This window comes from Mangifera indica, chromosome 12 (assembly GCF_011075055.1).
Source record: "Mangifera indica cultivar Alphonso chromosome 12, CATAS_Mindica_2.1, whole genome shotgun sequence".
Classification (NCBI taxonomy): Eukaryota; Viridiplantae; Streptophyta; class Magnoliopsida; order Sapindales; family Anacardiaceae; genus Mangifera; species Mangifera indica.
Genome location: NC_058148.1, coordinates 11509596 through 11526922, shown reverse-complemented (window position 1 = coordinate 11526922; position 17327 = coordinate 11509596). Strand labels below are relative to the sequence as shown.

The 17327-nt window shown below is 34.7% G+C and overlaps 3 protein-coding genes across 4 annotated transcripts; all 3 read right to left on the bottom strand.

The window, feature by feature from the left end:
• Window positions 1–4675: 4675 nt before the first annotated feature.
• Window positions 4676–5550, bottom strand: LOC123192843 (inactive protein RESTRICTED TEV MOVEMENT 2-like). Its single transcript, XM_044605503.1, has 2 exons — window positions 5331–5550; window positions 4676–5172 (listed from the first exon to the last, which is right to left on the bottom strand). The coding sequence occupies exons 1-2, from the start codon at window positions 5464–5466 to the stop codon at window positions 4805–4807; spliced, it is 504 nt and encodes a 167-aa protein (XP_044461438.1). The 5' UTR covers window positions 5467–5550; the 3' UTR covers window positions 4676–4804.
• Window positions 5551–8484: 2934 nt separating this feature from the next.
• LOC123192842 (protein RBL) lies at window positions 8485–13524 on the bottom strand. Of its 2 annotated transcripts, XM_044605501.1 has the most exons (6): window positions 13375–13524; window positions 13190–13288; window positions 11133–12220; window positions 10786–11044; window positions 9164–9262; window positions 8485–8800 (listed from the first exon to the last, which is right to left on the bottom strand). In XM_044605501.1, the coding sequence occupies exons 1-6, from the start codon at window positions 13394–13396 to the stop codon at window positions 8661–8663; spliced, it is 1707 nt and encodes a 568-aa protein (XP_044461436.1). In that variant the 5' UTR covers window positions 13397–13524; the 3' UTR covers window positions 8485–8660. The 2 variants fall into 2 exon arrangements, with proteins under 2 accessions (XP_044461436.1, XP_044461437.1); XM_044605502.1 differs by lacking the exon at window positions 8485–8800 and having other exon boundaries at window positions 9026–9262.
• Window positions 13525–15406: 1882 nt separating this feature from the next.
• Window positions 15407–16911, bottom strand: LOC123192841 (probable ribosomal protein S11, mitochondrial). The gene is made up of 2 exons (XM_044605500.1): window positions 16719–16911; window positions 15407–16348 (listed from the first exon to the last, which is right to left on the bottom strand). Exons 1-2 carry the CDS (start codon window positions 16807–16809, stop codon window positions 15708–15710), a joined length of 732 nt encoding a protein of 243 aa, XP_044461435.1. The 5' UTR covers window positions 16810–16911; the 3' UTR covers window positions 15407–15707.
• Window positions 16912–17327: the final 416 nt, after the last annotated feature.

Genomic DNA, 17327 nt, shown 5'->3' with positions numbered 1-17327 from the left:
TATCCTTTTTACGAATTTAGAGATAAAATTTTTCTTTTTTAATTTTATTTTAGTGTATATATTAACAAAAAAACGAAAAGACTTATGAAAAATGATCCAAAAATAACCTACACTTCAGTGCGAAAGATAGTTTATAAACTATGTAAAGTTAAAAACGCCAACACAACAAGAAGCCAACAAAACAAGCTTATCTCTTCTTGAAGGTTTATCAGAATTTTCATCATGATAGAGCTAAAGAGAAAACAAAAACATATCTATTCTATAGCTTTACCAGATTAAATAACATGCCCAACCAACAACAAAATATACGCAGGACATATTTGTCAAAGCCAACAAAAGTTAAAATCATTTGTACGGTACCAGCAGCAGCTGGACCACTCCTAAACGCTGCCTGAAGGAATCATGTTCCAGCAACAGCAGCCTTGGAAGAGCTTGACATACATCTGGAGAATTCCTGCCTCGGCAGTGAGTTCTGGGAAGCTGAAAGTGAGGCAGGATACATCCCACCAATGCAAAATTTCTGGAGTGTAGATTGGCCACGATGGGCAGACAATATAATCTCCTTGCATAGCTATTATAGAGCAGAACCTGGGCACTGGAAATCCTGGAATTGAAGCTGCTTGAAGGAACCTGCTGCAGAAATCACAAGTATGGCCTTTTGTATATAAAGATACTGCAAAGAAAATATAGAAATGCACATAAATATTAAGTTAAATCCTATGAGGGTACTGGGAAACGTACTTGTATATGTATAATGTGTGTGTATGTGTATATATATAGTTCTTTTTTTCTCAAAAAATTTGTTTCTTGAAGTGCACTTTATATATAATCACATTTGCACTGATCATTTATATTTTACATTTGACAATTTTTTTTTTTTTATTGTTATCAGATTTTGTTTTGATATTAGCAGGTTCACTGTTATGATATGAACAGAAATCATGATCATTTCCATGGAATCCTCCAGGGCCTGGACCATGAATATCAGCTTGTGGGAGGACAAATATACTTCTTCAGAGATTTTCAATGCTGAAGTGGAAGCTGAAAAATATCTCTTCGTAGCAACTAAAAGAATCTTTGTAGACACATTTATACAATTTCTTTTAACTTTGACGCTCTTGAAAGTCAAAAACCTGAAATATTATGAATAAACATATAAATGGTTATTTCCAAATGTTGACAGAATCTAGCTAAGTGAAGACATAAGCATTTTCCGGAATAATAATTTATACCATTAAGCAAAATACACTGTGATTAGAATTTACAGTTGACAGAAAATACAACTTAAAAAACAAATTTTAAACACGATGCTTATAATATTTCAAGGACAAGCCTTTGAATAAATTATGTAGGAAAGATAAGCTCCAAATGCTGCACAAGCAAGAGCTACAATAACCCCAAGAGCCCCCACGCCCAGGTAAACCCTACATTGCCCCTCTCCTTTATTCATCTCCACAGCAACTTGTTCTTTTTTAGCTTCTGTAACTTTTATCATCTCCTTAGGCATTATAATTGTCAGATGTTCCTTCTCCCACTTTGCTTGGATCTTATCCATGCTAGAATTTTGTGGGGTTTTATAAATTTGGTTGAATTGTTGCCTTTTGTTATTTGCATCTATTCGCTCTCCCTGAATCCGAATTTTGTGAGATAGCCGCGACCTTGTAACAGTTACTTGTTGATGCTTGAATCCTGCATAAGAGCAAGTTGATAATTACATATATCATAGTATAAAAATTTATTTCTGTCTAGGCTTTAGGAGAAATGTTTAAACACCACCTTATATCTCAGCAACCTAAAATATGCATGCATGAATTTAATAATAAAGAGTAGAAGTGTATACAGTCTGACGAAGCTCTTCAACTTTTTAGGCGAAGATGACATCAGATCTGGGCCAATCAACGTTCCAGAGGAGAGAAGAGAGGCCGTCAAAGCATGGTGGTGCATCAGGAAGGCTTCGTTGCCGACGATGATGCAGAATTTAGCGTCGGGGATTGAAAATTAAACCCTAGAGGGGGGAATGTTATTTTTTAAAACTTGACCTAAGGAGAAATGGTTAGTTTTTAGGGGTTAGGGGGAAAAAGAGGATTAAATTTTAATTTATTTTCAATATTACAGATAAAATGATGATTTTATCCTTAAATCTGTTTTTTTTAACAGTTCATAGATAGGTAAATGGGCTTTTCAAAGTTAACGGATGGAAATATGCAGAAAAAGTATACCTTGGTGGGAAATAGTCCTTTGGCCTATTGTAAATACTTAACATTGACAGCATTCTTTGTTTTCTACTTGGGTTTGTGATGACTTAAATTATTGTCAACCTGAAGTAGGAAATTCTTTGGTCATTAATGAGGTATTTTATATTACTTCTCGTGTTGTTTAAATAAATGCCAAGTTCTTTGTTTACTTTGCTGTGAAACCTTGCATGCTAATCTTTTTTATACACATGATTTTCTAGAGTCTTAATTGACAGATTTGAAGCATTTAGCAAGGCAAAAATGAGAGAAAATTAGAGCTGCAATTAAGAGACTTTCAAACAAAAAAAAAAAAATGCCAAAGCACTTCCTCCTGCCCAAGGTTTAATCTTTTCCCCATTTCTTACCCATTAACTTTAGAAACCCCAATATACACTCATTAGCTGTTAAATCAATTAGTTTAAAAGGTAAAATTATCATTTAATCAATAATATTTTAAAAAAATTAAAAATTATTTTATTTTTCTAAACTCTAAAAACTAATAATTTTTTTTTTAGATCAAGTTTTAAAAAATAATAATTTTCCTTTAGAGTTTATTTTTTATTGTCTACCCATTCCATCCAATGTCTTCTCCAGCGGTTTCTCCCTCTTGATGTTTTCTCTTTCTCTGACAATCTCTCTTTCCCAATCTCTCCCTCTGACCAACTATCCAGACTTAACCAAAATGTTTTTCTTCATTTGGAAAGACGAATCATATAATATCATCATATTAACTATTCTATTAGTCAAATAATGCTAATTTTATCTATTAAAGATCTTCACAGTTACATCAAAAGTTAAAATATGATTCAAAATTTTAAGTTGTACTTTATTATCTTTATCATTTGAAAAGGCGTTTTCATATAATAAACTATAGAAAATTGCACAAAGTGATTAAAATTCAATCTTATACTAGTTTATAGGATGGTATTAATAAAATGTATTCGAAAACAATTTGAATCAATTTCACCAAACCTATTTTCTTAAAGCTTTTTGCATTATTTACCCTTTGAAAAAAAAAAAAAAAACACTTTGACCGAACCTATGGGTTTGGACAAGAATAAAAGAAAGGTATATCAAAGAGTTATTCGTTTCTTTGAAAGCACAATTTTTCTGTGAATGGAAAAATTAGCAAAAAGAACATTGCTCACTCCTTTGCCTTTACTTCCAGGAAGCCGCGCACCGTCTTGAGCATCCACAGTGGAACAAATGGTTCAATCACCAGAAGGCCGCTGGAGATGACCACCTCCACGTACGCGTTTAATGTTCCCGCAAGCTTCGTTGATTGTTTCCGGCCAGGAGATGGCAGAGTCAGGTTTAGTTTGTCTCGGCGTAAGGCTTCTCACCAACCACAACTATGGCGTGTTGGACTTGACAAAGCTAGCGTCAGGATTCTCCTGGAAGATTACATTTGTTGTGCTAGGATCAACCCTGAATTCTCCTGGAAGAGTACATTTAATGCTTTGCTTGGGAGAGGCATTATAGGCTGATTTTAGAGCTTCGCCATTTTTAAATGGCACAAGTGAGTTCCTCACAGCTTCTCTTAGTTCTCTGTGCTCCTGATGACAATCAATTGAGATGTAAGATTGAAAAAAAATAACTATATAGTGATTAACTGTTTACGAATTTGAAAAATGTTGACATTTGCAGAATAGAACTTTCTATACTTTATAATAATGCAAACTAGCTTAATTGTATACCTTGCATTCAAGCTTGTCACAAAACTGTAATCGCCCCATGCATTCTAAAAAAGGCCAATGGCAAATTTGACTCTTAAAATTCTCCTTACAGCATCATCAACGTGGCTCATTGGAACCACCTTCTAGTTTAACAAGATCAGGAGCATAAAGAACCTAACCCTGGATTCTTCCAGGAGAATCCTGACGCTAACTTTGACAATAACTTTGAATACGCCATTGTGGTAGTTGGCGAGAAGCCTCATGCAGAGATAAGGAGAGATAAACTCAACCCACCCTGCCCACTCCTGGGACAGACATCATCAACAATGTTTGAAGAAAAGTAAAATGTGCGGTGTTCTCATCTCTGTCCGCCCCCTGGTTATGGAACCACATCTTCCAGCCATGGATGCTCTTGTCGCTGCATGGCTCCCTGGGAGTGAGTTGCTAATTTTCTCTTTGGAGATTATCTATTCACCAGAAAGTTTGCTAGAACTTGGATCAAGAGAGTTGAACAACTCCCCATGAATTTTGGGATCCAAATTATGACCCACTCATCCCCTTCGGATTTGGTCGTTAGACCAAGGGATAAAGATAGGTTAAGTTCCTTTTTCAGACACTAACAAAGCAAACCATTAAGTAAAAAGAGTTTTTTTAGACACATTGACACAATTTCTTTTAACTTTGACACTCTCAAAGTCAAAAACCTGAAATATTATGAATAGACATATAAATGGTTATCCCCAAATGTTGACAGAATCTACCTAAGTGAAGACATAAGCATTTTCCCAAATAATAATTTATTCCATTAAGTAAAACACATTGTGTTCAGAATTTACAGTTGACAGAAAATAAAACTTAAGAAAAAAAAAATTTTAACACGATCCATATAATATTTCAAGGACAAGCCTTTGAATTAATTATGTAGGAAAGACAAGCTCCAAGTGCCGCACAAGCGAGAGCTAGAACACCCCCAAGAGCCCCCACGCCAAGGTAAACCTTACATTGCCCCTCTTCTTTATTAATCTCCACAGCAACTTTATCTTCTTTAGCTCCTGCACATTTAATCATCTCCTTAGGCATTATAATTGTCAGACTTTCCTTGTCCCAATTTGCTTGGATCTTATCTATGTTAGAATTTTGTGGCATTTTATAAAATTGGTTGAATTTTTGCCTTTTCTTATTTGCATCCATTCGCTCTCCCTCAATCTGAATTTTGTGAGATGACCGCACCCTTGTAACAGTTACTTGCTGCTGCTTGAATCCTGCATAAGAGCAAGTTGATAATTACATATATCATGGTGTAAAAATTTATTTGTGTCTAAGCTTTAGGAGAAATGTTTAAACAACTTATATTTCAGGAACCTAACATATGCATGCATGAATTTAATAATTAAGAATTAACTGAGGGGAAAAAAGATACCAGGAAGATAAACAGTTAAGATATTGTTGTCTTTTTCTTCTGTGTTCAATTCGGCGTATGGATGAAAATCTTCATAACTTCTAACCTTAGGTTCAAGCTCAAATGCAGCCGCACAAATTTTTGGTTTCTCAACCATCTCCCTATTTGTTTATTCTCAATTGACTGGTCTCTTTTTTGTGAAATTGTAATATAACTAAGAAAACTGCAGTAGGATGAAAACTTTGACAATATAAATGTGGGCTGTGACTTTGTTTATATATTGTAAATACATTGACAGAATTCTTTGTTTGCTACTTGGGTTTGTAATAACTTAAATTATTGTCCACTTAATAATACATTACTTCTTTTGTAATTTAAATAAATGCCAAATTCTTTGTTTCCTTTGGAGTGAAACATTGCATGCTTATCTTTTTAGAACAATACTATCCGTACACATTTATATGTGTCATCACATGATTGGTTATTATTTTATCTTTAATTTAAAATCACTCAATTATATGATAACACATATAAATATATACATATTTGTGTATCCAAATTGGGTATATATAATTTTATTGATCTTTTTATACACATGATTGCAGATTCTATGAGATGATTTTCTAGAGTCTTAATGGATAGATGGGAAGTATTTAGTAAGGCAGAAATGAGAGAAAATTAGAGCTGCAATTCAGAGATTTTGAAAAAAAAAAAAGAAAAAAGAAAAAAACGCTGCAACCTAACATATGAGATTGGACAGGAATAAAAGAATGGCATATCAAAGAGTTCTTCGATTCTTTGAAAGCATGATTCATGCAATATCAAGAATTAATTAAAGAATCACTTCAATGGGATCCATTCTTTTTGCTCGAGTAATTAATGAAAGAACCTTTATTCCTTTTAATGAGATTTTTATCAAGATTACAAAGTATATATTAAAAATTACTGACAAGAAAAAAAAAGTAATATGTGCATAACTTTTATATATAAACAATAACGTGTCGTCATAGGATTAGATAGTTAAAAATTAAAAATAAAATAACATTCGATCACATTATAATATACCGTTATTTGTATATAAAATTATACATATACTTTTATTGGATCAGAAATTTGCACCAACGTTGATGAGCAATTGATCCTCTCTCTAGAACCATCCTAGCCAATTTTTAATGTGAATGGAAAAGATACCATAAAGAACATGGTTCACTCCTTTGCCTTCGCTTTCAGGAAGCCACGCAGCGTCTTAAGCATCCACAGTTAAACGAATGGTTCAATCACTAGAGGGTGGCCAGAAACAACCACCGCCATGTAGGCATTTAATTTCCCGCAAGCTTTGTTGATTGTTTCCAACCAGGAGATGGCAGAGACAGGCTTCTGAGTTCTGATCAACCACGACTATGGCGTATTGGACTTGACAAAGTTAGTGTCTAGATTCTCTTGGAAGAGTATATTTGTGCTAGGATCAACCGTGGATTCTCCTGTAAGAGTGCATTTAATTGATGCTTCCCTTGGGAGAGAGAGGCATTATAGGCTGATTTAGAGCTTTGCCATTTTTCAATGGCACAAGTGACTTCCTCACAGCTTCAATGGCACAATCAATTGAGATGTAAGATTAAAAAAAAAAAAAAACTAAATAGTGATTAAGTGTTTAAGATTTTTAAAAATGTTGACAATTGCAAAAGAGAACTTTCGATACTCCATAATAATGCAGACTAGCTTAATTACTTGCATTCAAGCTTGTCAACAAAACTATAATCGCCCCGTGCACTCTCAAAAAGGCTAATTGCAAATTTGACTCTCAAAATTCTCCTTACAGCAACCTCAACGCGGCCACCACCTTGTTAACAAGATCAGAAGCATAGAGAACTAGCAAGAGAAGCTGTGAGGAAGTCACTTGTGCTATTAGAAAATGGGGCAAGCTCCAAATCATCCTATTGCCACTCCCAAAGAAAGCTGCAAAGGTTCTTATCGCTGGAACGCATGCGGAAAACTTGGGTTTCCAATGTGGTGGTTGGACAATTGGGTGGCAAGAAGCCAGTGGAATTAATTGGACCGAAGGTAATGAAAATGGATCCTGATTCTCTCCTGATGTGAACTCTCCACATTTGAGCAGAAACCACTATTCTTAATGCCCTCAAAACCACGGTTGATCCAACCACAGATGTGGTCTTCCAGGAGAATCCTAACACTAATTTTGCCATTGTGGTGGTTGGCTAGAAGCCTTATGCAGAAACAAAGGGAGATAACCTCAGCCTCAGCCTGCCCACTCCAGGGCCAGACTTCATCAACAATGTTTGCAGAAAAGTAGAATTTGTAGTGGTTCCAAATTTCCAGTCACCCTCTGGTGATGGAACAACATCTTCCAACCATGGACTCTTGTCACTGCATGGCTCCCTGGAAGTGAAGGGACAGGAAGGAGTTGCTGATGTTCTCTTTGGAGATTACCGTTCACCAGAAAGCTAGATAATACTTACTTCAAGAGGGTTCAACAACTCCTCATGACTTTTGGGGATCCAAATTATGATCCACTTTTCGCCTTTGGATTTGGTCTGGGAAAAAGATAGGTTAAGTACCTTAGATACTACACTACCAAAGCAAACCATTGAATTTCGAGTTCGCTTTGAGACACGCTTGTCACGAAATAGTTAGCATATTTCTAATTCTACCTTTGATATAGAGGATGAAGGAACAAATAATATGATTTGTCATTGACCTTAGTTCTCACTGCGTATTCAGTTTGCAAACAACTCATTCAATGAAAATAGTTTTGTGGTATGAATATTCACCTGCCCTGTAATTCCAACGCCACTACAGAAAACTTATGTCGGATCATTCTACCATATCAGCATTTTGATGTCACATTTAAATGTTATATAAAAATATAATGTTATATAATTTCACATACCAGACATAACCTGTATGTTCTAAGATACAAGAAAACTAGCTACCTTGAGACATTCCAATTGCAAAATGAGAAACTATTCTAGAAAGAGACATGAATGAAAATTTATAATTGAACCAAAACTTAAGATTAGTAGCTTGAAATAGTGACTATGACAAGGCTATGCTTGATCTTGATTTGATTCATAGATGCATAATAAAAGGAATTTATAGAAAGAGGCCTATTATCATACATCAGTACTAAATTAGCTTAAAATATCAAAGAAAAGACTAGTAGAACAAATCATTCTCAGGTGATATGACTATTAAGAGAAAGTTCTCAAAAGGATTATAGTGTATTTCCAAATTTGGTGGACATTTAACCAGTTAACTAATTCTAACATCTTTAAAGCTATATTACAATGGAATGGGGTAATATTACCTCCCATTTGTACCATTGGATCATCCTCATGTAGCATCCGTCACTTTTCGGATGTCAATCCAAGGGTAAAGACTAGTAAAATCTCCACCCAAATCATAAACTTTTAAACTTGCTTTAGTTGTCATAGTTAACTCCACAAGACATTTTTTCCAGGATACAACTTTGCCTACACATATCAAATATGCCAATCACAAAATATCCTGTTGAGTATAGCCACAGGGCATTCACTCCAAGAGACTTTTTAGTTCAATTTTCTACAACATAATGTCTAAAGACAATCCTGATTTCACAATTCAGACACCCGTGAACTATATAAAATCCCTACAAAAACTATGCTAGGCTGATTCAAAGTACAAGAAGGAATAAGCAAATTCAGCCGGAAAGAAAAAAATTAAATAATTTTTGTAAGTAAAAATTAGAATACGTTAATATATAGTCTAGTTTTAGTTGTCAGAAACATCATCCCCATTTACACTGTTATGGATATCCTGGTCTACCATAGATTTAGATTTTACTTTTGACAACCTACCAGAAGCTTTCACGGGTTTTCTGACCTTCTCTGCCTGCAACTCTAATCCCTTCTCTGAAGGCTTCCGTTTTCTTTTTATGCGCGTTCCTCCAGTGTCCTCTGCAATAAAAACATGTTAAACTATAAGTATAAGAGACTGGGACGTTCAGATTAAGTTTGCATCTTTCTCGCTAATAACAAAGCTAACACAGAAAATTCAACTTCATCTCAGACTGCCATTTTAATTGAATTCGTAAAAGCAAAACCAGGCATGACAAACAAAGTCGATGTTTTCCTCACATTATAACATGAACAAGTGCTCCAAATTAATGATCCAATGGGTAAGTAATACTACTTGTAACACGAAAGCAAAGCTGGCTAAAATAATTTTCCAAATTTGTTCCATTTTTCCTTTTTAAAGTCTCCCCACCTTACATAAGAGTCAACCAAGTTTGAAATTTTCACCTTATGCAAAAGTATAGCATCACCTTATGCAAAAGTATAGCATCAATTACTTTGGGGTAATCAGAAATGAGGAATCATGCACTCAAAAACTTAACTTCATCACGCAGAACTTGTCAATCCACTGAGATTTTAGTTCTACTTCTCCCCCATGGTATTAACTCTTCTATGCTAACACACTCATTATGTCTATGATTCCAGAGATGTTGAGTTGCTTACATGTTTATAATGGGAAAACTTAAGATTCTCAAAAGAAAACCAAGTTATCCTAACTTAGAAATGCATCCACCAGCACCCTGGCCGACTGAAGAACTGCCATATATCGCATAAGTCCCAATTCAAAGAAATTGAAAAAGTTTTAAACAATATTTATGATGATTAATAAAATAGAATAATGGGTTGATGTAGCTTAATATAGTTTTTTATTTTTAAAAAATTATATAATTATCAATTTAAGTGGCATGACAGGAGATTACACTCACCAGAATTTCTAGGCTTTCAATACGAAGTTACAGGGTTAAAATTCTGGAGACTGTCTTCTAAAGACTTGATAAAAATGACAACAGCAGATTCTAAGCTTATCCTAATTTCTCTTCCTCTTCCCATAGGACTCTCATCTTCTCTTGTTTACTGTTCACATCCACTCTCTAGTTCCCTTTGCTGCAAATCCTCAACTTCTCTATCTCAATCTCTCCTCTCACTCTCACTCTCACTCTCACATTCTCTCAATCATTCATTAATCAGAGTTCTATTCCGTGGACCGCTAAATTGCAAAAATTATTAGATTGGTTCAGCTAGTCGTCTTTCATAGTATACTTTTGCTTCTAGAGTTCATGAATCTAAAAAGTATTTCCGGTTTTTGTCCTCCAGTATCCTCTAGCATCCACACATTTGTCACTTTTAAGTGATTCAAAAACTTCCACACTGAGGTTACAAAGGTCTTTTCTTTTTTCAAAATTTATAATTGCACCGATGATTTTCCTTAAAATTCAACTAAAATCTGTGGTTAGTGGATTTAAGTGGTAGGCAAAGGTTGAGTTTTCAATCTCAGTGAAAAATATTGTAACCCTGTCATTCCATGAACTAACTATGAAGTTGAATCACTAACATTAGACTGTTTCTATCAAAATAATCCCAGGTAATGCCTGATTGCAAACCATTTTAATAGACATGATACTTACCTTCAAGTGGACTTGATGCATGGTTTGTCATTTGACCATTTTGTCCAGCCTCTTCAGAGAGGGGGGACCCAGAATGATTGCCATCCATCAACTTAGAAGAACTCCCACCACACTTGTCTTGCTGCTCTGGAACATCAGGGCAAGGAATGGCTGGCAAGAAGCACAGCTCTTCTTGTGACATATCTGAATCACTGAAAGCATCCTTATCCACTGTCATGATATCAACTTCATCATCTTCATTAACATCTGATTCTTTGACCTGCATTGACATGTATCAATACTTTTAAAAAAAAAAGCATGAATAAGAAGCAAAAGGTCTGTTCAGCCGATCTTTTTTGCTTGCCTACCTTTTCACTCTCAAGAATTAAATCAAATTCATCTTCCCGTTCTACATATTCTTCATTTTCCTCAAGCTCTTTAAAATCTGGAGCAAAAGCACTCCAATTCTCAGTATAATCTTTGGCCCAGATATAAACCCAACCAGTCAAGGAAACAGAAACAATAATAGGATGAACAGGATGCCATGCTAAATCTATCAATGCTTCCTTAGGACCTTCAAGAATTTTCACAAGATGCCCAGCCCGGTCCCATATGTAAATCTTGTGCTCCCCTTTGCTTGCAGAACCACCAATTACCCACTCACCATCACCACTGAAACATGGAGCTTTCCAATGCATCTTGGTGATGGTATCTTGAAACTCACGGAAAAGTGCTAAGCACTTTGATCCAACCAACTTTAATTTCTCAACACTGTCTATCTCATCAATAGTCTTGTCAAGGTCGTCAAGGACTCCAAGTCCATTTTTTAATGGCAGAAGATTGTCATATATCCGAATAGTCCGATCATTTGAATTTGTAAGGAGATACTGCCCATTCCTGCTGAATACAATATTTTTTATCACAGCACCCCCAGAAACAGGAACCCAGGCGCGCAATTTATTGCTATTGTGATCTATTATAAGAATTTCCCCTTTGGAGTTGCCCACATAAACAAGATCTCCATACTTGTTGAAGCATGCAGCAGTAGGGGTGAAGGGAGGAGTTCCATCTGAATATTTGTTCCGTGATGCAGGAGCAACTCCATTACTGACATCAGAAACAGTAATTGGGAGTGTGTTTGTGTCTCCTGTATTTAAATCAACAATCATGGGAGCAGATGAGAGTGGACAAGCCAAGCAGATAGAAGGAGTAGATGAACCAGGATGTAGACGAGCTTGCAGTGGAGTTTGCTGCAGAACTATGCGTGTAATCCTTTCTCCATTAAGGACGTCCCAAAGTGTTAATGACTTGTCAGCAGCAGAGACAAGAATACAATGACCATACTTTGACCAGCAGACACTTGTTATGGCAGCGACACATTCTTTATCCCGAAGCTCCTTTGCAATTCCTCTGGTCTCAAAATCCCAGATAACACAGCTCCCATCAGAGCACCCAGCTGGCAAGAATACAGAAACAAGTCTAGACAATAAGCAAGAAAGAACATAGAATATCTCCAAGTGAGTCTAATAGAAGCTTTTTTCGCCAGCAGAATTCATAAAGTTAACTGAACTGAAGTATATACAATAACCATTAAAGAAGCAACTACTCAAATAAGGGGAAAAGTTGCATACACACTTATTGCTCACTGAAATTTTATAAATCAAAAACATAATCACATTTTATCCAACTTATTTTACTAAATATCTTGTGAATTTTGGTTTAAAATGTAGAGTGTCCAATAGCAAGGTTTTTCAATATTTTCTTTCTCTATATGATAGACAAAGTAAGACATATAAATATCATGTTTATAGTGCCTTCTGATATCAAGAACCAAAAGTATATTACACAAGTAAAAACAATTCTTGCAACCAGCACTACTTTGATGCCACTAAGTCACTATGACTTCAGAATTGATCAGATACCTGGAATTGGGAGCTGTAGTAAAATAATTTACTCTTACCAATATTATTTTTACCAACTCAATTAAACTAAACACGCTCACCGCCTATTTTTCAAACAAGCATCCAATCAACAAGACAATCCAATTAAGAAGACAAGAAAAAAAAAAAAAGAATCAAAACAAAATTCTTTTTTCCTCCAATCAGTACCCAAAAAACTTCTCAAACCAGTTTAGCAAACTCAAGTTCAAAACTGGAACCCACCAACCCATTGATTTTAGCATGTCATTACAAACCACTCCCCACCCCCTATTTTACCTCCTACAATATCTAAAAATTCTTGTCCTCTGTCACTATAAAAGTACAATAAAGCTTCTACCTTTCCGCTAAAAACGCTTTTTTCCTGACAAATAAAATTCCCAAAAAGTAAATTCAGTAAAAAATAAGTAAACAATCAAAAGGGTACCTCAAAATTTCCAATTAACAACCACATTACTCGAAAAAGGAGAGAAAACAAGCAGCTTTACCTGCAAGAAGGGTGCCACGACGATTGAACGCAATGCATTTCATAACCCCATGTTCCAAATACTCCTCTATGACTTCAGGGAAGTCTCCCTGTAGTGGATCTTACACAATATTCACAAGCAAAAAAACATCAATTACTAAACTCGAAGGTTGAAATATACGGAAAGAGAAAGAGATAAATGCTCACCGATTATGGGGGCGTTCATCATGGTGAAACGTGGGTTTTGGGAGGCCGGAGGAGCTCGGAGTGTTGGAGGAGAGTGAGTGAGGAAAAGGAGGGATTTTGAAGCAAAAGCAAAGGTGGAAGTAACGTCTGAATTCGAACAAACCCCTGCTCGTTTATTTGCTTTTTAGTCTGGTATTAATAGTAATAATAAGCTGGGCTTTTATAATTAGGCCCACTTAAAGGCCCGTCGGGCTGGGATTTATTGGTCTTTTGTCGCACACTCACTGGCCCCTGCCTTTGGATAACATAAAAATTTTTCCTAAAAAATATTATTAAATTTACCGAATAAAAGTTTCAACATTTTGTGATAAAAAATTTGTTAGAAGAAATATTACGTGTACAAATAATTGATACAAATTTATACATAAATAATTATATGATATCATATAATAAAGTGTTATTTTATCTTTAATTTAAAATTACTTAATCACATAATAATAGATCATCGTTTGTATACAAATTTGTTTTTATTATCTGTAAGTATAGTTTTATTCTTTTTTTAATAATGTTGAATCCTAAGCAGTATTTGTTATGAAGTCCAGGATTCCTGGCTAGTGAAAAGGGCATTAGGAGTGTGTATACCAATTATTTTATTAGTTTATTTATATACTAAGTTATAGGTGTAACGTAGTGATCAAAATCCCCCATTGAGATTTGTTGTATAATTTTAGCCAAGGAACTGTTTCCTAATAAAATTCACTTTAAGGCAATTTGATCTTAATTTAAAGTCAGTTAAAATGATTTAATGATTGAAGTTACTTCAATTTTCCCTTATAGCTCATGTATTCTCCATTTTATTGGGAGAGACTAACAAGGAGAGGATCTTTGACAAATTCTTAATACAAATGAATCTAGGTCAACAGTAAGTTGCAATGAAAACTTAGATTCATTTTCATCTCCAGATCAATTACTCATAATAAATGGAATTTCACCCAGAAAATGAAAAAGGAAAAAGTACAAAATACAATATTGTTCATCTTCAAGCATTCAAAAAGTGCTTGACTAGAGTAGGTTTTAAGGCCTAAACATATCTGTACCCGAGACTTCAGATCATTTCTTATATTCAGAAAATCTGTTGCATAGCCATAGAACAATGACAAAAGAGTATAAAGCTACATACGAAAACAAAAGCCAACTGTTAAAAGTCCTTGTACATGTAACTCTAACTATTCCTATAGATTATTTAGTTATTCAGAAAGTTTTAAATTGGATACTGCATCAACTCTCCTTGACCTCATGTTACAAACTTAAGATCTAAACCACTAAACCAATCTTTAATATTAACAAAACATCCATCAGAACAACTAAGAAAATGAAACAGATTTCTGTAACTAGACATTGCAACAAGCTTAAATTGACAAAGGAAAGGAGGCATAGCCATGCCCATGTTGCCAATTAATATAACCAAGAACATTTTATAGTAGCCAACCGTCAAACAAAATGCCACCTTCAAATCTTATTCTAACGAATATGAGCGCATGAACTCATTAAACAACCACATAATTTTCTGAATCAAGAAAGACAGATTAAGCGTGCTTGCAAAAACTAAACCATGAGAATAGAACATTTATGAGATAAAATATCCCAGTTAGGCAAACTAAGAGATGTAAAAGCCCTAGACTTCCTTGGAAACCAAAGATCTAAACCACTCAAAGAAAATTTTTCACTTGAGCATTTATGATAAAACCCAACAAGCGATGATGGTAAAAGTGACACTGTAATAATCCAAGACTAAAGTCTAAGAATATTTCACAACATCTTAATGTTTTCAAAGAATATCCTAATAGTATATGTGGCTCAGAATTCAAATAAAATGGTCATCTATCTAATGTTAATCCTTCAAGTAAGATATTGTAGACACAAGGTAGGATCTGGAATCACAGTCACTTCTTATTAAAAAAAAAAACAGAACAAGGGAATCATTTTGTTCTCATCTTGAAGACAACTAAATAATTCAGAGATGAGGCAACAGCCACTAGCTAGCAAAAAAGAGTGGAACGAACATGGAGAAGAATTGAATTATTGATGGTACAAATATGTTAAGGAAATTAAAATTCACAACAAATTTCTCTAGGAAAATATAACCAGTGCCTACATTTTCAAATCTCAGGGAAAAGCAAGATTATGACTTTAGATGAACATCCACAAAAGAAGACAAAAGAAAAAGACGTAATGAGCCGGGTAATTTAGGTGTCCTTAAGGATTGAAATCCCAAAAGTATCGATGAAATCCCACCAATGAGTTTGAGCTGCAAAGGCATCCTCCCAATCACAAAAGCAGCAGCTAGCTATCATTCAGATGCGGCGTTTCTTTGGGAGTCGGCATCCATTATGGGGCTTTCGAGTTGTGTCTTCAATGTATACTATAGGATTACGATCTCGAGAATCACCAAAGCCCTCTCTAAAACTCATGATTGCTTGCCTTTTCTTCTTAAAATAAGTGAATCCATTCACCCTCATCACAACAGATTTTAACCCCATATTTCTTGCCAATCTTCCTACATGTTCGGCAGTTGCTTCAGCAGCATAACGAGACATTTTTGGACCACCTTTGAGTTCAGGTAGACATCCCCAAGAGGCCCCAACCTTTTTATTTCCTTTAGAATCTGTCACAGTAACAAATGTGTTGTTACGCAGAAGCTTAATATGGACAAAATCCGCATTTTGCTCCACAGTATAGCTAGGATATTGAAGCCGTCTCATAAAACCCCTTCCATCTTCCTCTATTACTCCCCTCACAAAGTCCATTGGCCTTGAATTCCTTTCATTCTCAAAATCCTTCTGACTTGTTGAATGAACATATTTCTGAAAGCCTAAAGCATATGGAGAAGAGGCACTTCCCTTTGCACTCGTTGAAACTAAACTCATCCCCAAATTCCCCAAAATTCGTGACATAGAAAATTCATTTCCTCCACATTTCTCGCTCTCTAAACAACCTACAAAGTCACAGGAAAAATCCACCATCATCAACAAAAACTATAGCTTTACGCCACAAAAAATCCAAACAGGCCTCGTTCTTTTTATAGAAAAAGTACTGATATACATAATAAAACAAGTTGGTGATTCAATTAACGTTCATTAAGTTTCAAAAAATATTACGTTTCAAAGTTAAGATCGAAAAAAAAAAGTTTCAAATTAAACCAGTTGTGATTAACGACTATAAACCCATAAAAAACGGTTTTTTTTTTTAAGTTAAAACATAAAACCAACTAATAAATCAATTATCTGGGTCCTAGAATTCTCAGAAGCTACAGCTACGAATACAATGAAATTAAAAATTCATAAAATTAAAAAAATATATATTGCCTGGAACATTAGCTGAATGGGGACGGCCATAGAATCGAAGAAGAGAAGCAGAGACATTACGAGCTTGACGGAGAGCAGTGAGAGAGTACATTTTTAGGGTTTTTGTGTCTCCTCAGTAAGTGTTGATTCAATTTTCTTATTCGCTCTTTCGGTTCGGGCAGAGATGAACTGTTAAACGGGATACCCATCGAACATTAGCGGATCAAATCTGACCCGGATCAAATTTTAGATGTTTTTTTAAAAGAATGGACAAATGGTAAGTCCATCTACCAAATTCAAATTACTTTTTTGAGTTGAGAAAAATTTTGAAAATTGATTTGATTTGATAAAAAAAGGTAATTGGCTGTATTTGTTTATCAATTTTATATCATAAATTAATTTAAACCTCATTTTTCACTAATATATTTAGTATCTCTTATTAAAAATAAATCTAAAATAATAAATCAATGAGAGAATCCCATAAAAAAATTTTCAATCAAAATAAATATTTTCAAGTTTAAAAAAAGTAAACAATGTCAATTAATTAGTGTAAAAAGATTAAAAAATTATATATACAAACAAATTATATTAATTTATTTATGTAATGAAATGGAAACTTGTAATTAAGTA

Coding starts and splice junctions, on each gene's coding strand:
- LOC123192843 (XM_044605503.1), bottom strand. CDS start 5,466: ATGGTTGAGAAACCAAAAATTTGTGCGGCTGCATTTGAGCTTGAACCT. Junction 5,173..5,330: donor CTTAACTGTTTATCTTCCTG/GTATCTTTTTTC, acceptor GCTCTTATGCAG/GATTCAAGCAGCAGCAAGTA.
- LOC123192842 (XM_044605501.1), bottom strand. CDS start 13,396: ATGATGAACGCCCCCATAATCG. Junction 11,045..11,132: donor TAATTCTTGAGAGTGAAAAG/GTAGGCAAGCAA, acceptor ATGTCAATGCAG/GTCAAAGAATCAGATGTTAA. Junction 9,263..10,785: donor TGCATCAAGTCCACTTGAAG/GTAAGTATCATG, acceptor TTTTTATTGCAG/AGGACACTGGAGGAACGCGC.
- LOC123192841 (XM_044605500.1), bottom strand. CDS start 16,809: ATGTACTCTCTCACTGCTCTCCGTCAAGCTCGTAATGTCTCTGCTTCT. Junction 16,349..16,718: donor CCATTCAGCTAATGTTCCAG/GCAATATATATT, acceptor GTGACTTTGTAG/GTTGTTTAGAGAGCGAGAAA.